General features: G+C 36.7%; 1 protein-coding gene across 1 annotated transcript in view; it reads left to right on the forward strand.

The window, feature by feature from the left end:
* Positions 1-25,132, forward strand: part of LOC130452383 (uncharacterized) — a 251,678-nt gene that overhangs the window by 168,143 nt on the left and 58,403 nt on the right. The window contains exons 25-46 of the mRNA XM_056791629.1: positions 1,596-1,808; positions 4,633-4,815; positions 5,311-5,802; positions 5,862-7,340; positions 7,404-8,984; positions 9,043-9,351; positions 12,276-12,590; positions 12,710-13,024; positions 13,080-13,391; positions 13,494-13,823; positions 13,973-14,287; positions 14,539-15,177; positions 15,236-15,547; positions 15,611-15,931; positions 15,993-16,319; positions 16,462-16,770; positions 18,161-18,481; positions 18,610-18,933; positions 18,991-19,302; positions 19,413-19,733; positions 19,820-20,461; positions 23,546-25,123. Of these exons, the coding sequence (XP_056647607.1) occupies positions 1,596-1,808; positions 4,633-4,815; positions 5,311-5,802; positions 5,862-7,340; positions 7,404-8,984; positions 9,043-9,351; positions 12,276-12,590; positions 12,710-13,024; positions 13,080-13,391; positions 13,494-13,823; positions 13,973-14,287; positions 14,539-15,177; positions 15,236-15,547; positions 15,611-15,931; positions 15,993-16,319; positions 16,462-16,770; positions 18,161-18,481; positions 18,610-18,933; positions 18,991-19,302; positions 19,413-19,733; positions 19,820-20,461; positions 23,546-25,123 (11,250 nt within the window). The remainder of the gene's footprint in view (positions 1-1,595; positions 1,809-4,632; positions 4,816-5,310; positions 5,803-5,861; positions 7,341-7,403; positions 8,985-9,042; positions 9,352-12,275; positions 12,591-12,709; positions 13,025-13,079; positions 13,392-13,493; positions 13,824-13,972; positions 14,288-14,538; positions 15,178-15,235; positions 15,548-15,610; positions 15,932-15,992; positions 16,320-16,461; positions 16,771-18,160; positions 18,482-18,609; positions 18,934-18,990; positions 19,303-19,412; positions 19,734-19,819; positions 20,462-23,545; positions 25,124-25,132) is intronic.

Here is a 25,132-nt window from a genome sequence, read left to right on the forward strand (position 1 = left end):
GCGGCGTATTAAATTTCGTCATTTCATTAAAAAAAACAACAAATTCGTCGATTTCAAAGATCAGTATTCACATTGACACTCGATAAAAATATTAGGGTTATTGATTATAATCAAACGTCAATTTGAATCGATGTTTTTTAAAAGAAATAACGAAATTTGATACGCCACAATTCTCAAATTATGAATTCTCAAATGATGAATACATAAGTATCGAAATATATTAGAATTAGTACACTTTGGTGTATAATTTTGTGACAATCCCACTACGAATACGCTCATAATATACCTGGCAAATATTTCGTTCCAATTCCCATATTAATGTATAAAAAAAGTTTATTGCTTGATGTGATAAAGTTCAGTGCCTCCTTTGTCCTTTGGGATATCAGTTTGAAAATTTGAGGGATTTTAACCATCATTGCCATATCAAAGTTAATTTTTCTTCAATAGAACACCCTATATTTTATTACATATTGGAATCCCAATTATAACCAATTTTCTTCTTTTCTCAAAATCAACTTCTATTTATTCTTGTTGCAAGTAAATATGGAAAGAGTGCATTTCGCTTTTGTCAAGAATTCTTTGCGCACCGTAGTAGCTCAGTTCTTGTTTTTGGGATTCTAATAACTGCCGGCAAAAAATTAATTTCATTTTCTTCTGTCACAGAAGCTTTTAATAGTTCAAACTTTTCATAATTAACTAAATCCGTGCGAATGAACTACTCCATGAATCTCTCTCTCTTTTTAGGTTATGTTAGGTTTTAGGTCATCGCCTTCCAGAAAAACGTACATGGTATATTCTTGCTGATATTAGGGAGTTTTTACTAGATTCTCCTAATATCCAGATCATATCAATCATTTCATTCATTCAGTAATATTCTTCAAATTACTATAAAATGTACGAAACCGCCAAAAGAAAAAACAATAATGTACCTATTGTCATGTCATATCATTGTCAAATGTCAGTTTTTGACAAATAAATCAAGGCCAACGTGAAATTAATTGCTGAATGATTAGATATTTTATCATCATCATTGTTTTGCACCAATCAAAATATATCAACAACTGATAATTTTATACAAAAGGAATTGTTGATAAAGTTGTACTTTTCGTTGCCCACATAAAATACAAGATGATTCACTTAAAAAATCGATAAAATAATGTATTAGTATATTGATCCTCCCTGTATTAGATTCTTTTCAAATACCCCGTAGAATACATCACAACTGTATATTATTGTAATGAAGAAGTCAAGATGATACTAAATATGCAATCAAATATAGTGTCTTATTTAAAAGTTTAACTTTGATACGCCACAGCTTTCTTGAACACCCTGTAACATTGTGAATAGTTTTAAAATATGAAGACTAATTTTCAAATTGGTATCTCAAAGGACAAAAGAGACACTGAACTTTATCACACTAACATCACCCTGTAATATAATTCGTATAATTTATTATTGGGGGAGAAATAATTTTTTTGTGAAATAAAACCTCCTGGTACATCTGATACTATCGTATTTTTTTTTAAATCTGCGAAGCGAAAGTGTTATATTCGTCTATTAATTTACTAATTTCGTTAATAATTAACTTCTAATAGAACGCCCCACGCCCGTACCAAAATCTTGCAAGTCTGATATGGACTGCCTCGAATCTGAGGCTTGTTACATGTCGCAATGCCAAGATCCTTGCAAATTCACTAACGCCTGTGCAAAAACTGCCAAATGTCAGACAAAGATGCACAGGCCGATCTGTAGTTGTCCAACGGGATACGAAGGAAATCCCGCAACTAATTGCTTCAAAACACCAACAAGTAAGATTAACAAACATGTTCTATCTTTATAAAAATTCACCGCGCAAGTGTAGCAAGAGATTATAGGTTATACATTTTAAAAATTGATACACGTCATCAATGACGTATTCGTTCCAAACAGGAACATTCTATTTCTAACTGTAAAACTCATTGATTTCTCCATTCACAAAAAAAATTTTTCAGTCTGTTAAAAGTATATATAAGGTATAATCTAACAGCTTTAAATTTCTAGAAGAAAATATAAAAACAACAAAAACTTATGTAAACATAACCTCATTATTTCAACTTACCTTAATCTACAACTCCGGCAGCGTTGTTCAAATTGTTCAAATCAGTCCTATGAGGTAAATCAATTATTATAATGTAAAACCTATATTTGGTATACTTCCAGTATTAATAATTGAATATTTAAAACAATTTAAATTTCGTTCAAGTATAAACAATACTCGTACACCTAGAAGTATTAGAAGTTTTGGAAATTTTAAACGCGAATAACTCGAAACCTAAGAGGAATAAGAAAGAAAACTGCACAAACAAAAAATGTAGACATCAAAATTTTCTATAAAAAAATTCTCGAGTCATTTTTTCGTTGAAGCCACTATTTATGAGTAAATCTCCCTCAACGCTGAAAGCCTGAGCATCTGCTCGCGAATTCCCGCCAGTACAATTTACGTTCCAGATGCACAGGGACTATTTTCTACAAGTCGAATAACTTTCGACGAGATTAAGGGCTATATTGGCCTCATAGGACTTTATATTTCATCACTCGCCTTATAAACAAGCAAATCAAACGTGTTATTATCAATATTTTCATTAACTACTTTTTGGTTTCAAATGAACTAACTTTTAAAACGAAATTATGAACACTAACTAAATTCTCGGTAGATTATTATTTCAATAATCACAGACTTCTTAATAGTTTCTCTTTTACAAAAATGTGGATACTTATTTTGAAGCTAAGAATCGCAGTTTCAAGTTTATACAAAAACATTCGCAAGATGATGTATCCTTATTCTTACAATTTTGAAAATGCATAGAAAGTTCAAAAAATGTCTCGTTTTTCCTTAAATATGATTGTGAGTCCTGACAATGTATTCAGATATTTGCTTTAAGAGAACGAAAGCTTTTTGTTCCGGCAGTATTTTCGAAATTCTCATGAATTTCGAGTTATTGGCGATTCAAAATTTTTTGAGTACTTGAACGCAAATTATGGTGAAAATTTTGAGGCTAGGAAAAATTGCCTACGAACCAATTTATGGAGAATTTTGTGCTCGACAGTTTTGGTTCCGGCACTGTCTTTCGAATTCTACGTAGTTTCCGAGTTATTCGCAATTCAAAATATTTTGAGCACTCAAACCCTTTCTGTAATGGAAATTTAGAGGCTAAGAGGTAATTGAAAACTTTTTTGTACAGAATATTGTGCTCCACATTTTTTGTCCCGGCAGTTTGTGTCGAAATCCTCATACTTTTCGAGTTATCTGCAATTCAAAATGTTTTTGAGTACATTAACACCTATTTTACGGTTAAAATTTTGAGGTTAGGAAAAATGCTTGAAGACCAACCTGTAGAGAATTTTGTGTTGTACATTTTTTATTCCGGCTCTTTTATTCGAATTTCTCGTAGTTTTCGAGTTCTTCGCGATTCAAAATATTTTTGAGTGTATAAACCCATTTTACAGTGAAAATTTTGAGGTTAGGAAAAAATACTTGAAACACTTATTTGTATTCTACAGTTTTTGTTACGGCAGATGTTTTTTAATTCCTCATAGTTTTAGAGTAATTCGCATTTCAAAATGTATGCTAGATTTATTCAGTATCCTAAAACCTCCCAGAATCTAGAAAATCAAAACTGCCAATTCAATTCAAATTTTAGCTCAAAATCGTCTAATTTGCCTGTACTATTTGGTGTTTTATAGCTTTTTTGACTCTATACTGGAGCATAAATCTGCCAAAATAATTACTGGGAATGTATCACGGATATTGTCGAAACTTTTGACGGCCCCAACATTAACATACATCGAAAAAACTAAAACCTGATAATCAACAATATAATAAATAACAATAATAACGAATATTAACTTGTAAAATATGTAAAAAATATATTTTTTATTGAAAAAAAATAATGTAAAATAATGAAATGCATTGAAAAAATGTAAAAAATATAATTAAATCATATGGAAAACTTTTTTTAATATATAATATAATAAAACTCCAACTTAATATAGCAGCTTCCTTAAAATCCAAATAAACTTTTGCTTTAGTGGTCACTGGACTCAATTCACTCCCTATGAAAATCCAGTTGGGCCTTTTTATAACTTGCATTTAGCCGTTTATTCAAATTATTACGTCATTTTTTTCATCCACAAATTATCTTCTGCCTATATGACTATGCACATCTATACTCAATCCATGAAACAAACAGAGCAACCCAAACAACAATCGATGCGTGATCGAAGCATAATCACCACGCGCTTTTGCATCTATTGGCTAAAATAAACATGCCCCCTTACGCTGGCGAATCATATTCAATTGCAATCGACAGTTATAAAACTAACAAAGGACAATGTACAATAACGTCCTTCTTGTAACAACCCTCGACTTTGTGCGGTATTCGATGGACCACCCCATACATTCATTTCCTAGAACATGAAATTATCAATAACAAAAAGTTATCCGTACGATTCTAATTAAGTAAAATTGTAAACACATCAAATATTTTCTGCACATCAATAAATAGACACAATTCAAACAAATGTATATATTTATAAATATTAGTGTAGTCGCTCTCTCTTACTACTTTTTCTTCTGCACTTTCTTCCATCTAGCCACTTGTGTACAAAACGAAGAATGCGCCGTAACGGAAGCATGCATAGGCAATATTTGCCAAAGACCTTGTGACGTCAAAAATCCGTGCGTACAACACGCCGTCTGTATCAACACCAATCACGGAAGCGATTGTAGCTGCGAGGAAGGCTTCCACGGTAACGGATACGTCGAATGTCAATACGGTAAGTAAAGCTATCAGTTTTCCGTACCAAATTGATACCATATAGTTCAATTATTATAATGGTTCAATAAGTTTTTAATTGAGATTTAATTATTCAATGCTCTTGCTCCAGTAATATTATATTTTTAGAAAACATCCCTAAACTTATAATTATTACTGTAATAACTCCTTTCATAATTACGAAAAAGCTAGAAAATAAGAAACAGTAGGTCCTTTATTTAAGCAAAAATGAGCTAAGGAAGCTATGCTGAGTGTCGATGAATTACCAACTGAAAAATATCGAAGAAATTCCCCACGGCTCTTATAATTTCTGCAAGGAATCAAAAGAAATCAATAACCTCTACGCCCTAACTCATCTAATCTAATCTAACAGATCCAAATGTGTTTCACACGTGGAAACTAAACTAACAACGCCATCTCTCATTGAACGGACAAAACTTATTGAACAGCCGGTCACAAAGTTAACAGTCTATCAAATAATAATTTATTATTTCAGTTGACAATTACAAGCCAATCTGTCAATATAACGAAGACTGTCCGCCGAATAAACTTTGCGATCGATTGAACAGAATTTGTATCAACCCTTGCGATGAAGATTCCTGCGGTGAAAATGCGGAATGTCTTCCAAAAGATCATGGTATCGAATGCCGCTGTCTCCCCGGATACGAAGGAAACCCGTATACTTCTTGTTCTGTAACGATTGGCTGTAGATCTGACAGTGATTGTCCCACACATGAAGCTTGTATCGGTGGTTTATGTTCTTCGCCTTGTAAATGTGGAACAAACGCGATTTGTGACGTCCTTTATCACGTAGCAACATGTAAATGTCCTCCTGGATACCAAGGTGATGCGTTAATAGCATGCAGACCTCCAAGAAATCCTTGTGATCCAAACCCTTGTGGTCTTAACGCTCTATGTGAATTGGATAATGGAAACCCGATATGTTTCTGCCCGAAAGGGCTAACTGGAAATCCTTTCAAAAATTGCAGTAAGTATTAAAATCAACAAACTAATTTTTCTCTATTTTACTTTATATACAATTTTCAGTTCCCGAAGGAGATGAATGTTCCCCTAATCCATGCGGACCTAATTCAGGATGTAGAGTCGTAGGAGGGGACGCCGTTTGTTTCTGTTTACCTGAATACGAAGGGACACCACCACACGTACCGTGTACTCTACCGGCACATCCTTGTGATCCTTCTCCTTGTGGACCCAATACCCAATGCGCCGTTCTTACTAATGGCTTTGCTAAATGTACTTGTCTTCCTGGTTTTATCGAGAGTCCGAATACAATTCGAGGTTGTATCGAAAGCAAAAATCCGTGCGAACCAAATCCGTGCGGACTTGGAGCTTTCTGTGATCCGTTACGAGAACCTATTTGTTTCTGTCCAGCTGGAAGTAACGGAAATCCATTCAAACATTGTGTTGAACCTAAGGTTAGTCTTTGTACTCCAGGACCTTGTGGTCCGAACGCTGATTGCTATATCGCCAACAATGCTGAACAGTGTTATTGTAAACAAGGGTACGTAGGAAACCCTTATACTGGATGTAGACTTCAACCGATCTCGGCTTGCATACCGAACCCATGTGGACCGGGAGCTCAATGTATTGATACACCAGAAGGAAATTTCATATGCAGATGTCCCGAAGGTATGGGAGGTGATCCAAATGGACCCGGAGGTTGTCATGGATATGAATGTGTTGTTAACGATAACTGTCCAGATAATAAAGCTTGTATTGGTTACAGATGTAAAGATCCATGTCCGGGGGCTTGTGGTGTAAACGCTTATTGTAAAGTCGAAAGACACCATCCAATTTGTACTTGTCAATATGGATTATTTGGAAATCCAATTATTAGATGCTACGACTTACCGCAACCTTTACCGGATAATCCTTGTTTACCTTCGCCGTGCGGATCGAATACAATTTGTCAAAATGTTCGCGGACGAGCCGTTTGCTCGTGTTTACCCGATTTCCAAGGCGATCCGACCTTAGGTTGTCAGCCAGAATGTGTACTCAATTCCGATTGTCCACTCAATAAGGCTTGTTTGAATAGACATTGTATAGATCCATGCGCCGTAGGTCACTTGTGTGGCGTGCACGCCACTTGTCAGGTTAGAGATCATACAGCTACATGTATTTGTCCTCAAGGATTTATGGGAAATCCTTTCTATCAATGTATCCCTACACCTATAGTTTCGGTACCATCGTATCCTAATGTTACTGTACATCCCTGTACACCGTCACCTTGCAATAATATGGAGTGTAATACTTGGGGCACTCAAATCGCTATCTGTGATCCATGCTTAGGACCGGAAGCTCCTTATAATCCACAATGTCGACCCGAATGTTTGATTAACGCTGACTGTCCATTCGATAAAGCTTGCTTGGGATATACTTGCTCTGATCCATGTCCTGGAAGTTGTGGAGTTAACGCTCTATGCTCGGTTGTCCTACATACACCTATTTGTAGTTGTCCAGATGGATTGGTCGGTGATCCCTTCCAGCATTGTTCTATTCCTCTACGTAAGTATTAAGTAGCTACAGAAGATATTGATGATGATTTTTAATAATATACTTATATTGTAGATCCTGAAACACATGTGAAAACTTGCGAAGCTACTAGATGCGGAGAAAACGCTGAATGTCGACAACTCAACAAAGCTCTTTCTTGTGTATGCAAGCCAGGATTTTATGGCAATCCTTGGATTGCTTGTCGTCCTGAATGTGTAATAAATACGGATTGCCTTCTGAATAAAGCTTGCATTAATAATAAATGTGTAGATCCATGCGCGGGCGTGTGTGGAGTCGGAGCTCAATGTAACGTCATTAACCACATTCCAATATGTTATTGCCCTCCTCATTATACGGGAGATCCATTTGTAAGCTGTTATGAATTCAGACCGACGATAGAACCTATACCAGGACCAAACCCTTGCGATCCTTCACCATGTGGACCATTCAGTAGATGTCTCATATCCCATCAAGGCTTCGCCACTTGTTCTTGCCTACCAAATTATCTTGGAGTACCACCAGTTTGTAAACCGGAATGCATAGTCAGCTCAGATTGTCGTCAAGCTCAAGCTTGTGTAAATCAGAAATGTATTGATCCTTGTTTGGGAACGTGTGGGGCTAATGCTTTATGTACTGTCATCAACCACAATCCAATATGTAGTTGTACTCCTGGACAACAAGGAGATCCTTTTATAGGTTGCTACACTCCACAAACTCCCGATATACCAAAAACCAACGAAAATCCATGTGTACCAACACCATGCGGGCCTAATTCTATATGTCAAGTTAAAGAAAATCATCCAGTGTGTTCTTGTTTAGCGAATTACATCGGTAGCCCTCCATACTGCAGACCTGAGTGTACTATTAGTCAAGAATGTCCGCAAAATAAAGCATGCGTTAGAGAGAAATGTATTAATCCATGTATAGAGCTTTGCGGTAGAAATGCTAAATGTAACGTCATCAATCATACTCCATTCTGCAGTTGCAAACAAGGATACCAAGGCGACGCTTTCATAGGATGTTCGAAAACTCCGGATATTCCCAGACCAATGGATCCATGTACTCCATCACCATGCGCTGAAAATTCCCAATGTACGGTTCAAAATAATATAGCAAGGTGTACTTGCATTCCACCATATATAGGAAATCCTTACGTAGGAGGATGTAAACCAGAATGTACAATGAATTCCGAGTGCGCTAGCCACTTAGCTTGTCTTTCCCAACATTGCAGAGATCCTTGTCAAGGACTTTGTGGAATCAATGCTGAATGTTCCGTAATTAACCACGTACCGGTGTGTGCTTGTGGAAGAGGACTGATAGGAGATCCATTCACTGCTTGTAGACAACAACCTATTGAAACCGTTGATCCTTGCGATCCATCACCGTGCGGTCCGAACAGCGTATGCAGAGTTAGAAACGAACAAGCTATTTGTTCATGTCAAGTAGGTTATTTCGGTACACCTCCAGCTTGTAGACCCGAATGTCTAGTTACTTCGGAATGTTCATCCGATAAGGCTTGTATCAATCAAAAATGTCAAGATCCGTGCATCGGTATTTGTGGTATAGCAGCGAGATGTCAAGTACATAACCACAACCCTATTTGTAGTTGTCCACCTAACCACATCGGAGATCCGTTCCTACAATGCACTAGGATAGGTAATAAGATGTAATGTGGAAAATTTCAATAACCTAATCGCTTATCTGTTTATTACAGAAAAACCGAATATCACTCCATGCGTTCCATCGCCTTGTGGACCCAACGCAGAATGTCGTACGCTTGACAACAGAGCTGTCTGTAGCTGTTTACCGAATATGTACGGAACCCCACCAAACTGTCGTCCGGAATGTTTAATAGACCAAGATTGTCCTCTCAACTTAGCTTGCGTCGGACAAAAATGTAAGGATCCTTGCAAGGGATCTTGTGGATTCAACGCGAAGTGCAATGTCGTGAACCATCGACCCATATGTAGCTGTTTACCAGGATTTGAAGGCGATCCTTTCACCGGTTGTAATGAGCTGCCAGGTAAGTTGCATGACTTTTGTTCATTTATATCCGACAATAATACATTTATGGAAAAAATTATGGATACTTTTCGTTTAACAGTTTATATGTCTTGAATTTTACCACACTCTCCTTTGCCTATAGATAACTTCTTTCTATTCAAATCTGGCATTACAGATTCACCATTGTATAGAAAAAAAGAAACTTGCATAAAACAACTCCTCGGCAGCTAACTCTTTGATTGTATTGAAAAAAGAAAAGTACATACACGTGGGGAATAAAATAACATTTGTCATATATAAGTCAGTCTCCGAGTGGCTATAAATAAAATTCATATGAGACAAAAACAAGCTTCTTATCCTTTACAAGGCCCAGATTCGTCCATCTATGGAATATTACTCCCAAACATACCCTGACGATACTCGACTTAATACAGAAAGAAGCAATTTGACTTTTAGGCGACTCAGAGTTGTCCAGAAACATGGACAGCTTAGAGCATAGAAGAAAAATTACTGACTTGACTCTGTTTTACCGATAATACCACGACAGATGCTTTTCAGAACATAATCCCACCTAGAACAGCATTTTCAATACCTACTTGAGAGGCAGACGTGGCTCATGAATTTTGCAAATAACTCGAAATCTATGCCAAATTTCTGAAAAAATAAGAGAATCAAAAATATAGTTTAGGAAATTTTCTATAAAAAAGATTCCTCGTAATTTTTCCTTAAGAGCTGTAATTTCTTTGTAAAATGCGCTCAAACTTCGGAGTCGCATCTTACTAAAAAGTTTTCACGCCGTAGAGTCTGAAGGAAATTGCGCCCCTGGCTGAAGAAGAAACTGCTGTATCTCCTCGAACACCCAACACTCAAAGAAAGTGCATTTTACTCGTCCCTACTTTTCAACTGCATCTGCAAAAAAATTCAGACTAAGTAAAGTTTTCTTGGAAAATAACACGAACGGGATTTTTTTGCTGGTTGCCTGGGTGAGCGTAAAACACATGTGTCTATGACTCTGCTACACCTAGCAGCGAACCATAGCTTGAGGTCGTCAATTAGACAATTACCTTTGAAATGAGACCAATTATATCTTTGAATTTACTCTGTGATAGGAAAAAAACTACTTTTACTAATGTTAGATTTTTTCATAGTTGACAGTTTTTGTTACTTTGTTAGTAGTTGTCGAATTCCAGCCATTTTCGCTAAATAATGAGTAAACTAAAGCATACATTTTGTAGCTGAGTTGTCGAGCTTCAATTTCCTTTCCAAACAAGTTCGTAAAATTTTGAGTTTCTCATCAAAAATTTGAAAACTCGCCAAGAGCTCCAAAACAACATTTTTTTTCTAAAATGTTTTTGCGATTTTCGAGGTTTTGGTTTTAACGTATCATACGGGGGGAAACGAAAGCTTACGTGATACAAAAAAGGTGCCTCTTTCTACTGGGAAAGTTTCTTCAATACATCAGCCGAAGATTCTATGGGTGTAGGTGGTGCCGTCGGAGCAAAACAGACAGACGGCAAAAGGCATCTTATTAGTGCACGTGTAAAGTTTTAACGTTAATTTTTGAATGAAAATTGGGAAAAAAATTGTGGAAATGACAGAAAAGAAAGTGCTTGAAGGTAAAAAATTGATTGTGTTTCTTTTTTAGTACCTTAAAATGTCGAAAATGCTAGTGTGAAAAACTCTTTGTTTAATGAAATGTTGAATTGTTTTGATCGTGATTATCTTCTTCGATAAATACGAGAATGAAAGACATTTTCTTGACGAGTCTGATGTAAATATTCATGACAAGTGTAGCCCAGTGTCTCAAATCGTGGCTTTACTCAAGGCTCAAGGCTTTACTATAAAATGTGGTTAGGATAGCAGTTTAGTTAAGTGGACAGGCATGCTGGAGAACAAGGAGCTGCTATATATTGATAATTTAATGATGGATTATACAATGTTAAACCGTGATCTTGATAAGCCAACTAAATTTGACTCTGTAGAGCCTCTCTTTCATAAAATTTATCATATTTATAATTTATATCAATATTCACAAGAATAGCGTTTTCAAGAATTATACCTGTCTCACACTTAAGTTTAGAGTACTAACAACAATCGAGATTTTAAAAGAGGATTTCTGGCATTTTAGAGTTTTTTGTATCATATTTGAGGTTTTTCGAAGGTAATTTCCTGCTCGGCATTTGTTTTTCAGAAATTTACCTCTAAATTTCAAGTCTTTTTTGAGTTATCCGCAAAAAATACACTGTTGAAAAAATCCAGTAACATGAAATTCGCTTTTTGTAAGAGTAATTTTGAGATTAGGAAAAAATCACAGAGAACCTTTTTTGTAGGAAATTCGAAATTTTGAAAATTTAAGCAAAAATATATCACTTAGTGGCCAAAATTTTGATACTGAAACGATAAAGCACCCTCAGAACTACCTAAATCCAGAAAATCAGCGACATAACTAATTTTAGTGGGTTTTGGCTCTAATCGGGCTGTACTCACTGGACTAATTGAGATAAGGCATAAGAATTTTAGAAAAACTGAGTGAGACGTGCCACAAAAAAGGTAGAGAAACACTAGATAAATTGTTTATTTACATCGATATTATATTTTGAAAAATCTGATGCCAATATAAATGAAATATTTCTAAATATCAATATAGAAAAACGTTATCACATAATTTTATCCATAAGTGTACAATAAGGTAAGTTTTATACTTTCATTCATACCATCCTTTTATTTTCGTATCTATATTTTCTCGTAGTATCTGAATTTCTTTTTATATAGTAATTTCCTAGTACAACATGTCCCGTCGATTAATAAACCTTCTATTACTGTATTATACTATCTGCACATTCATAATTTGCACAATTTCACGGTGGGACATGCTGTACAAATACTTTTGTAGTTACTGCGCTTGAATATATTCTCTACTTTCCTTATTTTCTGTCTTTGTAGCTTTAGAGGAACCCCCACACCCGTGCAATCCCTCTCCGTGCGGCTCTAACGCTATCTGCACTGAACGAAACGGTGCCGGAGCATGTACGTGTATCCCAGATTATCAAGGAGATCCTTATTCTGGTTGTAGACCGGAATGTGTTTCGAACAGCGATTGTCCTCATAATAAAGCATGCTCGAATATGAAATGTACAAATCCCTGCATAGGAAATTGTGGTTTAAACGCCGAATGTACTGTGATAAACCACAATCCACAATGTTATTGTATACAAGGTTATACCGGAAACGCTTTAATCCATTGCAGAGAAGTTCCACGTAAGCAAAATTCTCGAGAGCAATTTGTAGACAATTTCATTTCAGCTTGCTCGCTGATATGGATATTGTATACAAATTCCTTTAAAACGAAGTTATACAAATTATTTCTTCTCCCGTAGAAATAGAACCACCTAGACGCGATCCATGCGTTCCCTCTCCTTGCGGTTCTTACAGCACGTGCCGAATACAAAACGATAGACCAGTTTGTTCTTGTTTAGAAGGTCACGTAGGCGCTCCACCCTCTTGTAGACCCCAATGTATGGTAAACTCGGAATGTCCCAGCGATCTCGCCTGCCAGAATATGCGATGTGTTGATCCATGTCGTGGTACTTGTGGTAACAATGCTTTATGTAAAACGGTACTACATAGTCCAATCTGTAGTTGTCCCGTTGGTTTTATTGGGGATCCTTTCAGCAGATGCTTTAAAGAAGAGAGTAAGATCCAAACTAACCTTAACCTTAGACGTAAATTTATTTATTTAATTTTTAGAACCTCCAGTTGTTATTCCTGAAAATCCTTGCATACCATCCCCTTGTGGGTTATTTTCCGAATGTAAAGTTCTACGAAATAGACCAGTTTGCTCTTGCCTACCTAATTATTTTGGTCAACCTCCGAATTGTAGACCAGAATGTACCGTCAATTCTCAATGTCCTTCTAGTCATAGCTGTATAAATCAAAGATGTGAGGATCCTTGTCCAGGATCTTGCGGAGCAAACGCTGAATGTAGAGTCTTAAATCACTCGCCTCAATGTTATTGCACTGATGGCTTCAGCGGAGATCCTTTCTCTGGATGTCAATACAGTAAGCCTTCATCAAAACTAACCTACTTGGTTTTAGTGAAAACAATCTTAACTAGAACCAAGTTTAGATGGAATAATTTCTTAACGAAAACCTGAATTTTAGCTCCCCAAATACCAGAAGAACCAGCTCACCCTTGTAATCCATCTCCATGTGGTGCCAATGCTATTTGTAAAGAGTTAAACGGTGCAGGATCATGCGTATGTGCGCCGGATTACTTCGGAGATCCTTATACCGGATGTCGTCCTGAATGCGTCACAAATTCCGATTGTCCAAAAGACAGATCTTGCGTCAATCAAAAATGCGTTGATCCTTGTCCTGGAACGTGTGGTATTAACAGCGATTGTCAAGTATTTAATAACGTACCGAATTGTTATTGCCTAGAAGGTTATATTGGAGATCCTTTCAGGGCATGTCATCCAGTTCCTATAAACCGTAAGAGTCTATTGTCTTTTGAAGAAATCAATAAAAAAAGTATACACGATTCAATTATATTCCAATTTCCTTTCACAGATCGTGTGTACTTTTTCTTTTCAATAATTTCGAACTAACTTTAATATGAACTTATTTCACATCTTCTTTAGCTCCTATGAGAGAACAAAGAGATCCGTGCAGACCTTCACCTTGTGGACCGTACAGTCAATGTAGAGTCATAAACGATCACGCTGTTTGCTCTTGTTTGAAAGATCACATTGGAACTCCACCTACATGTAGACCAGAATGCATAGTAGCCAGTGATTGTGGCCAAGATAAAGCTTGTATGAACCAAAAATGTAAAGATCCTTGTATAGGTACTTGTGGATTGAATGCTAGGTGTAATGTTGTCAATCACAATCCTATATGTAGTTGTCCATCGGGCCAAACTGGAGATCCATTCGTTAGATGTGTCAAGGAAGAAAGTAAGAAAAATTCTTGGAACATTCTTTGTACAATATACGATGTTTTTGTGTTTTGTTCACGATTAGCCATAGAGAATCTTATGTCTCTTTAATAGAACTTTTTTCTAAGAAATTTTAATCCAGTTTCCTTCTTATCAATATCAATCTCCATTGCTAAGTCGAATATAGAGCTTTGCAAATACATCGGATATTGTTTGAAATAGAATGACATCCAAAAACTGGGTCCCATCTAATTGAAAAAAAAATTTCAGGAACTGTTGTTCCAGTACCAAACGAGAATCCCTGCGTTCCAACGCCATGCGGTCCTAATTCACAATGTAGAGTTTCTGGTACACAAGCAGTTTGTTCTTGTCTACCAAATTACACGGGTAGAGCACCAAATTGTCGTCCTGAATGTACAATTAATTCAGAATGTCCTGGAACTCTAGCTTGCATCAACGAAAGGTGTAAAGATCCTTGCGTTGGTTCTTGTGGATCATTCGCCACTTGCACAGTGATAAATCATTCACCAAATTGTATATGTCAACCGGGTTATACTGGTGATCCTTTCGCTGGTTGTTCGGTATTAATAATCGTTAAAGAAGAAACCAATCCTTGTAATCCATCACCTTGTGGAGCGAATGCTGTTTGTAGAGAACAGAACGGAGCAGGTTCTTGTACTTGTTTACCGGACTACTTTGGAGATCCCTATACGGGATGCAGACCGGAATGCGTAACTAATTCTGATTGCTCTAGAGACAAGGCTTGCTTAGGTATGAAATGCAAAGATCCTTGTGTTGGAACGTGTGGTGTTAACGCTGAATGTAGAGTTGCTAATCACGCACCTTCTTGTTTCTGCTTGGAAGGATATACTGGAAATCCGACAACAGCTTGTCATGTTATACCACCCAGTACGTATTCACCTGTAACTAACAAAAAAACCTATAAATTTACTATGTATTTCTTTAGCCGTAGAACCTAGAAGAGAACCATGTATACCTTCACCTTGTGGTCCTCACAGTCAATGTAGAGAGACTAACGGCCATGCTGTATGCTCTTGCTTACCAGATTATGTTGGTTCACCACCAACTTGCAAACCAGAATGTATGGTCAGTGCGGATTGTTCATTAGACAAAACTTGTATCAATCAAAAATGTAAAGATCCTTGCCCAGGAACATGTGGTATAAATGCAAGATGTCAAGTTATCAATCATAATCCTATCTGTAGTTGTCCATCTGAATTCGTTGGAGATCCGTTCATAAGATGCTTTGTTGAAGAACGTAAGGCAACTTTTATGAATCACTTTGAAAACATTCCTAAATCCACCATAATTTTTTCTGTAGGACCTCCGGTGGTATCTCAACCTGAAAATCCATGTCAACCATCTCCTTGTGGATCTAATTCGCAATGTAGAGTAGTTGGTAATACACCAGCATGTTCGTGTTTAGTGGGTTATGTGGGACGTCCTCCTAATTGTAGACCGGAATGTGTAATAAATGCAGATTGTTCTGGAAATTTAGCTTGCCAAAGAGAAAAATGTACCGATCCTTGCCCGGGATCTTGTGGTTCAAACACTGATTGTATAGTTATAAACCACAGATCTGTTTGTACTTGTAAAATCGGATACACTGGTGATCCTTTCTCGGGATGTAGTCAAGTACCAAGTAAGCTAATTGTTTGAGGATTTTTCTCGCTATCCAAATACTTGACGATAATTTTTTTCAGTTGTTGCTCCAACACCAGAACCGCATAATCCTTGTAATCCTTCCCCGTGTGGGGCAAATGCTATTTGTAGAGAACAGAATGGAGCAGGCTCTTGTACTTGTCTCCCAGATTACTTCGGAGATCCTTATACAGGTTGCAGACCGGAATGCGTAACAAATACTGATTGTCAAAGTGATAGAGCTTGTATTAATAATAAATGTAAAGATCCATGTCCTGGTACTTGCGGTATAAACGCAGAATGCCACGTAACGAATCACGCGCCATCTTGCTCATGTTTACCAGGATTTACTGGAAATCCTTTGACTTCTTGTAGACAACCACCACCGAGTAAGAAAACAAAATTTCAAATTCAAATTTTAGAGGTTTCTAGCTTCATTGATTAATTTTTTCGAACTAAATACAAACCTCTAGAATTTGTTCACGATCTTGTATAAATTCGAGACTTATTATTAATACGAATTTTCCGTAGTTGAAGTACCTATAAATCCTTGCCAACCATCACCTTGTGGTCCTTACAGCGACTGTCGAGAAATAAATAATCACGCTGTATGTTCTTGTCAACCAAATTATATTGGAACACCTCCGACATGTAAACCAGAATGTATGGTTAGTTCCGAATGTGCACAAAACAAGGCTTGCTTGAATCAAAAATGTAAAGATCCATGTCCTGGTACATGCGGTTTGAACGCTAAATGTCAAGTCGTGAACCATAATCCTATTTGCAGCTGTCCTTCACAATATACGGGGGATCCATTCGTTACATGTATCTTAGAAGAGAGTAAGCTTCCTTTCTATTTCTATAATTTTTTATCTTTTTCTTCTTGTTTGTGCTGTCGTAATTTTAACTCATATTATATGTCAAAAACATAGTTAGATCATGCTTTTGTCGTGAAACGATTTGAAAATTGAACACATTGAGAAGATATAGAAACCTGAAAAAGTATGCACTTGATTCAATTTCCAACTACAAAATAATAACTTTTAAATAACCCCACAAGAAGAAGTCGAGGGGTGTTATGTCCTGAGACCTTGGTAGCCATGGAATTGGGCAATCCCGTCCAATCCATCGGTTGGGAAAAGTTTCGTTGAGGTGTTCCCGAACTGCTATTAACTAGTGTGGTGGTGCACCATCCTGTTGGTAGTACACAATCGGCTGTAATTCTTCCAACTGAGGAAGAGCAAAGTTTTGAAACATATCCAGGTACACGCAGCCAGTAACTGTGGTTTCTATGAAGAAGAAAGGACCAATGATTTTATTGTGCATAAGCCCACATCACACATTAACTTTTGGGCTGTCTCGTTGAAGCTCGACTACTGCATGTGGGGTTTCAGAACCCCAAATTCGTACGTTGTAGCGGTTTATTGTACCAGACACATGGAACGTGGCCTCATCACTGAAACACACCTTTTTCAAGAAATCATCATCATGCTCAATACGTTGTAACATATCTACGGTAAATTCCACACGTTTTGGTCGATCTTTTGGTAATGGTACCTGCAGCAACTGTACTATATAGGCATACAGACGCAACTGTTTATGAAGAACCCTGTGGATTGTGGTTGTAGGCGTTTGGAGTTGCCTTGAAGTCTGACGAATTGAAGTTTTCGGATTGTGCTGGAATGTTTGCGTATTCGTTCCACATTTTCTTGGCTTTTGCTGGATCGTCCGGCTCCATTTTTATGCAATATTAATCCGGTGCACATGAAGCTTGTGTGCCATACACAGATGGACAGTCTGAATGGTGGGTCTCTTTGGAATGTTCTCCTGAAGTTCCGTTGAACCTGTTTATCTGATTTCGTTTCTATGAACCATGACACGCATTGAGCTTTCTGTTGTGGTGTCCGCATCTTCACTTATAACTGTTCAGACTATTGAAAACAAAAACTTCATAAATCGTAGTAATAGATGCAAAAGACAGAATATAAATATCTTGTTTATGTTCGAAGTTATGAATTTTTGAAGTTGTAAAGATAATTTTGGAACAACTTGTATAATTAATATCGTCCCAGTTACAGCAGTCATGAAGATCTAGATCGTAAACTGTGGAATGGGAATTGTGTTTATCTATACAAATCGGTTATTTTTTTTTTAATTCTTAACATATTACGATAGCACGAACAATCGACTATTTTCCTTTCTCATGCATGTAAACTGTTACTTTTTTTAGAAACAGCCGTAGAAGTACCTAGCGGTAATCCTTGCGTACCGACCCCTTGCGGGCCGAATTCGCAATGTAGAGTAATTGGTACCCAACCTGTATGTTCTTGTTTACCGAATTATATAGGTAGAGCGCCAAATTGTAGACCCGAATGTCTCATAAACGAAGAATGCCCTGGAAACTTAGCATGTCAAAATGAAAAATGTATAGATCCTTGTAGAGGTTCTTGTGGTTCTTTCACTACTTGCACTACTGTAAAACATACTCCTATCTGTGAATGCGTTTCTGGTTATACCGGGGATCCGTTTAGAGGATGTGTCCTTTTACCTCGTAAGCTCTTTTCTTATCTATATTTAGTTTTATCTTCTTTGTATGTACTATATCTATATTTAGCTAGTTTTAAGTATCTGCTGTATATTTAGTGCTGTTTTTCTCACTATCTTTTCTATACTTTTCAGCTACTGTTACAGAAATTCCTATAGATCCTTGTAATCCTTCACCTTGCGGCGCTAACGCCGTATGTAAAGAAAGAAACGGTGCAGGTTCTTGTGCATGCGTTCCCGAATATTTCGGTGATCCATACAGAGGATGTAGACCGGAATGTGTTACGAATTCGGAATGTGATCGTAGTAGAGCTTGTATAAATAACAAATGTGCGGATCCTTGTCCAGGAACTTGCGGAATAAACGCAGAATGTAGAGTCATCAATCATATACCGTCATGTATTTGTATAACAGGATATACGGGTGATCCCGCTAGTAGATGTAACCTCATACCTTCTGGTGAGAATTACTACATCAACGGATTACGATTATTTTATAACAAAACATTAATTTCAGTTACTCCTGAACCGACTCAACCTTGTCAACCGTCTCCGTGCGGTCCAAATAGTCAATGTAGAGAAATAAACGGACACGCTGTATGTACTTGTTTGACAGGTTATATTGGTTCACCACCAATGTGTAGACCTGAATGTATCGGTAGCTCAGAATGTGCTCAGGATAAAGCGTGTGTAAATCAAAAGTGCGTTGATCCGTGTCCCGGAACTTGCGGTCTCAACGCTCAATGTAGAGTTGTAACACATAATCCTATTTGTGTTTGTTCCAACGGATTCACCGGAGATCCTTTCACCTCTTGCTCCAGGATAGCTCGTATGTTATATTTCTTTTATAAAATTACTTGTTCACCATTTTGATTCATGTAGTAAATTCTATTATTGCATGTTTATTTGGAATCATAATGGCTTAAACTTATTTTCTAGTACCTCCACCACCAATCAACGAAAACCCATGTGTACCGTCTCCGTGCGGTGCCAATTCGCAATGTAGAGTCGTTGGTACCCAACCTGCATGCTCTTGCTTACCCAACTATATTGGTAGACCACCAAACTGTCGACCTGAATGTGTTAACGATTTAGAATGTCCAAATAACTTGGCATGTAAAAATGAAAAATGTATAAATCCCTGTCAAGGATTCTGTGGTGTTAATGCTATATGTACAGTGGTATCGCATGCTCCTGTTTGCTCTTGTCTACTCGGATATCAAGGAGATCCTTTATCTTCTTGTATTATCACACCTTTAAGTAAGAATCTATATCTCTTGATCTACATCATCATCCTATTCTTATCATTATTCTCGAAATTTTTATATGAATTAATTAATTTTTAGCTACCGAACGTACTCCACCATCGACACCTTGTTTCCCGTCACCGTGTGGACCGAACGCGGATTGCCGCGAGAAGAACGGCGCTGGTGCTTGCTCTTGTCTTCAAGGTTTCCACGGGGATCCATATGATAACAACAAAGGTTGTCATCGGGAATGTGAAATTAACGACGACTGCAAATCTAATTTAGCTTGTATCGCTTACAAATGCGTCGATCCGTGTCCTGGAACATGTGGCTCATTGGCGGAATGTACAGTAAATAATCACATACCGACGTGTTCGTGTCCTCCGGGTTTTACTGGAGATGCGTTCTTCCAGTGCAGAGAAATCCAGAAGACACCTAATATACCGGAGAACCCTTGTCAACCTACACCTTGCGGACCCAACAGTCAATGCAGAGAAGTTAATAAACAAGCTGTGTGCTCTTGTTTACCGAATTATATAGGTAGTCCGCCAAGCTGTAGGCCTGAATGCGTAGTTAGCTCAGAATGTCCACTAGATAAAGCTTGTGTCAATCAAAAATGCAGCGATCCTTGTCCGAACACGTGTGGATTGGGGGCTCAATGTACTACACGGAATCATAATCCTATTTGTGCTTGTCCTCCTGGATATACTGGAGATCCATTCCTAAGATGCGCGCCACAACGTAAGTATAAATATGAAATAATATTTCTATTTCCAAAGAGCTTCCCAACGTTCGTCTTCGAAGTTAATGTTCTACACTTCACTAAATTACTTTATCCTGAAGCCTTTTTACTTTTTCAGATGTCAGGCATGCTGGAGTAGAGTCTGTGCTCTTGTTTTCACAGCAACTCCATTCTTTCCTATCCTGTGACTTTTGTTTTTTTTCCATCTTATTTCTCGATGTCATCTTAATTTCTTCTGTCTAGCTCCTCGTCTGTCTTCCTTTATTTTTCATATATCTTCAGTATTAATCGTTTTTTTCTCATTTCCATAACGTTGCTAAACCATCTTGATTGTCTTTCTTCGAATTGATTTTAAATTTAAATTTTCTCTTATAGAGTAATACTTTATTTTATCGTATCTTCATTTTATCTGTTTTTTTTTTAGAAATCTCATTCCTTTACTTTGTATTTAGTTTTTTTTTGTTTCTGTGTGATTGTCTATGTCTCAGAGCTATGTGTTAATAAGGGATTGGCTACTTCTCTATATATTTCTGTTTTCATTTCTTTTGATATTTCCTATTGACTGGAAACTGTGTCGTAATTGCATTGAAAAATATTTTAAATGCTCCAGTTCTCTCGTTTATATTTTGCTCCAATCTTCAATCTCGTGTTAAGACTCATGGCAAAGTATGTGAATCTTTCCATCTGCTCTTGATTGATTCTTTCACTTTTATTTTATCTCCTTACAACTTTCGTGTTCGTTAATTTTCATATTTATTATCTGTAAATTATTGTTGTATATTTTTAAGTTTGATTTTAAGGGTTTGTCATCTTCTGCCACCATTACCATGCCATCTGGACCTATTATTGGTACAGTGAACCAAGTAAATCACCTCGCAATTTTAAAGACCTTCATGGATTAGTTTGAAACTTTGAATTGTGACAGAAGCTCAAAAATAATGCAAATAACAAAACTGATCTGGTGCCAATGTATGCTTCCACTACTCAGGGGTGGAAATTTCAAAATAACACCGGGAATCGATAGAGAATTGAATTTTATGAAGAAAATGTGGAATGAAGTTTTTTTATTTAACTCAATAACTTCTGAGTTATTCGAGATTGAAAATTCGAAAACTGAAAAACTCGAAATTTACGCATTTTCTGGAAAAATTATTCTTATTAAAATTGAAGCTTATAACAAAACAAAGAAATAAGTCAGTTTAAATTGAATTTTTCAAATAATATTCAGCAACTTATGAGTTACTGAAAGCCAATTTTTTCTTTTTCGTATATTTATACAGAGGTTTGAGCTCAAACAACAGAAAAACGATGAATTTTCCACGAAAAATTGTAGAAGACATTTTAAAGTACTTTTTCAGATCTTTAAAGTGAGCTTTTATAAAACCGTCTAGTATGAAAATTAAGCGAATTATGACGAAAATAAATTAATTAGGTCAAATTTGAAAAAAAAATGTCGGTAAATTTGACACCATGTGCGGCAAAATTAAAATTAATCGTAGCCCGTGTAAAAATATATTAGTTTAAGCCCTAACAACAAAACCTAAATGGTTTTGAACACGTATATTTTGAAAAAAGTTGTTTAATGTGAAACTAAACTTCAGCTTTTATTTTACTCTTGTAAACCTTTTGATTCTTTCTAAACTCACGTAGCTTGAAAATTAAACGAGATATAAGCGTTCAAATTATTGATTCAAATGCTAAGGGTGAGTCTTTTTTAGTCTTTAACATCAAAATTCTCTGAACAAAAGGGCCTAGAAGGGTATCAACTCTCATGATTTTGTAGCTTATGAAATTCTCTACAAAATGATGTATAGATGAATACAAAAAGCTCAAAGGGAAGCCGAGTTATTATTAAAAAATCGAATACATTTTTCTAGAGATAATGTTGAAAAATCATGATATATGTATATTATGAGTTAAAGATAGAAAATAAAGATGCGCTTCTTCCGTCCTAGTTCTTAGAATGAGAAATTCAAGAGAGGGCTCTCTCGTGATGAACACCTGCTTAAAATTTCTTAAATGCTGGAAGTTTAAGAGGTTTAATATTTATAGGGGGTAAAAAATTGTAGAAACATTTCATTATATCAGAAGCAACAATTCATTTTCATTTTCTTAACGAAATCCATTACTTTAAGCTTCCAAAAAATGTTTCCCTAATTTTTGTGATGAGGTGTAATTTTTAGGGGTTGAATTAAATTAAAAATTTTTTTATCAGGTTTGTTATATTTAAATTATATGTAGTTTTTCTACTCAAAATCGAAAATAAAATGATTTCATACTTTAAGCGGTTTTTTAAACAACTGTATTAGGGTAGTTACATATAAAAAATAGAAATATTACTTACATTGTAAAAAACAACAATCATTTCACATCTTTATACATAATGAACCCTAAAACTGCTTCCATTTAGTGATTTGCAATTTTTTCCATTAAATTAAAAATATTGAGAGTCAGATTTCTTATACTCTCTCCTTCTTCTCCTTTCACGATCCAAAATAAAAAAATTTCATGATTTTAACCACATTTTTTTAATAATCTTTGTATGAGGGGTTGTTTTTAAGGGTAGGTGAACTGTAAAATATCAAAATATTAAAGTCATGATACAAAACAATCAACATTTATTATATTTGAACATAACTATAGCCCATTACCGCTTTAATTCATTCGTTTTCAATTTATTGGAGTAAAGGGTGACTTTCACTCCTTAAAAATAAAAAGCATATTTTGCGACCAAGTGAGGTTTGAAGAGGAGGGTAAGATGAACTTAATTCCAAATTTTCAAGAAGATCGATGAAGTTCTTCAAAATTGCGAGGTTTCGGTCGATTTTAAGCTTGAATGAATAAGCTTGAATAGCTGTACTATATCTCCGATTTGGTAACATCTTCCATGTTCCAATATCCAACTTTATACTATCCAATTCGTTTTTTTATTTCTTCTTCTAACACATCAATTACATGAAAGGAAATCACTTACAGACGCTACTAAATGTTGATGCAGATTCTCAATTTCAATACGTATTTTGATTATTTTCATATAATAGATATTTTGGAGTAATTATATAGTTGGGTCTCTTCTATTTTAGCTGTTACAGAAGAACCATCTACTGAACGTCCAGCATCTTGCTTCCCTTCACCATGCGGATCGAATTCGCAATGTAGAATAGTGGAAAATAATCCGGTATGTTCTTGTTTACCAGGATTCTTAGGTGCACCGCCAAACTGTAGACCGGAATGCGTTATGTCGAACGATTGTGACAGTCAAAAAACTTGTATCAAACATAAATGTCAAGATCCATGTCCCGGTACTTGTGGAATTAATGCTGAATGTCACGTGATCAACCACATTCCGATTTGCACGTGTATAGCCGGTCATACTGGAGATCCATTTTTCCAATGCAACATTATTCCCGAGGAAAAAACACAAAGACCTTTGGATCCATGCAATCCATCGCCGTGCGGACCTAATGCGGAATGCAACAACGGTATTTGTACCTGTATTTCCGAATACATTGGCAATCCTTACGAATCCTGTCGACCAGAATGCGTACTTAGTACAGAATGCTCCAGAGATAAAGCTTGTATCAGAAATAAGTGTAAGGATCCTTGTCCTAATACTTGCGGACAGAACGCGCGATGCGATGTCATAAACCACATTCCTACATGTTCTTGTCCTGATACACTTACTGGTGATCCATTCACATTATGCAGAGTAATTGAGGAAATACAACAGCCACGAGATCCTTGCAACCCATCACCTTGCGGACCAAACAGTCAATGTAAAAATATCAACGATCACGCAGTATGTTCGTGTATTCAAGGGTACCAAGGACAACCGCCATCTTGTAAACCGGAATGTATAGTAAACTCCGAATGTTCTTCGAACAAAGCTTGCGTCAATCAAAAATGTATCGATCCTTGTCCCGGTTCTTGCGGATTGAACGCAGATTGTAAAGTTAGAAACTACAGTCCGATATGTAGTTGTAGAGAAGGATATACTGGTGATCCTTTCCAAAATTGTAGAGAAATTATTGTCGAACCTACTCCTTCAACGCCATTGAATCCGTGCAAACCGTCACCGTGCGGACCGAACTCCTTATGTAGAGCTATCGGAGACACTCCTTCTTGTAGTTGCGCCGTGGATTACATCGGAACACCTCCTAATTGCAGACCAGAATGCGTCATCAATCCAGACTGTCCGAGTACACAAGCTTGTATCAATAACAAATGTAAAGATCCTTGCCCCGGAAGCTGCGGATCAAACGCAGAATGCTCAGTAATATCTCACACAGTATCATGTACTTGTACAACCGGTTATACAGGAAATCCATTCGTACAATGCGTTCCGCAACCTGCGGAAAAACCAAATCCTTGTGAACCGTCTCCGTGTGGACCTAACGCTGAATGTAGACAACGTAATGGAGCTGGTTCTTGCGTATGCATTCAAGATTACTTTGGAAATCCTTACGAAGGATGTAAACCTGAGTGTGTATTGAGTTCCGACTGTCCAACTAATAAGGCTTGTATGAAAAATAAATGCGTAGATCCATGTCCAGGAATTTGTGGGCAAAACGCAGAATGCTCTGTCATAAACCACGTACCCGCTTGTACTTGTCTGGAAAGATTCATTGGAAATCCATTCGTCATCTGCAATCCAGCTCCTTGTAAGTAAA

Source organism: Diorhabda sublineata, chromosome 1, assembly GCF_026230105.1.
Source record: "Diorhabda sublineata isolate icDioSubl1.1 chromosome 1, icDioSubl1.1, whole genome shotgun sequence".
In the NCBI taxonomy this organism is placed as follows: Eukaryota; Metazoa; Arthropoda; class Insecta; order Coleoptera; family Chrysomelidae; genus Diorhabda; species Diorhabda sublineata.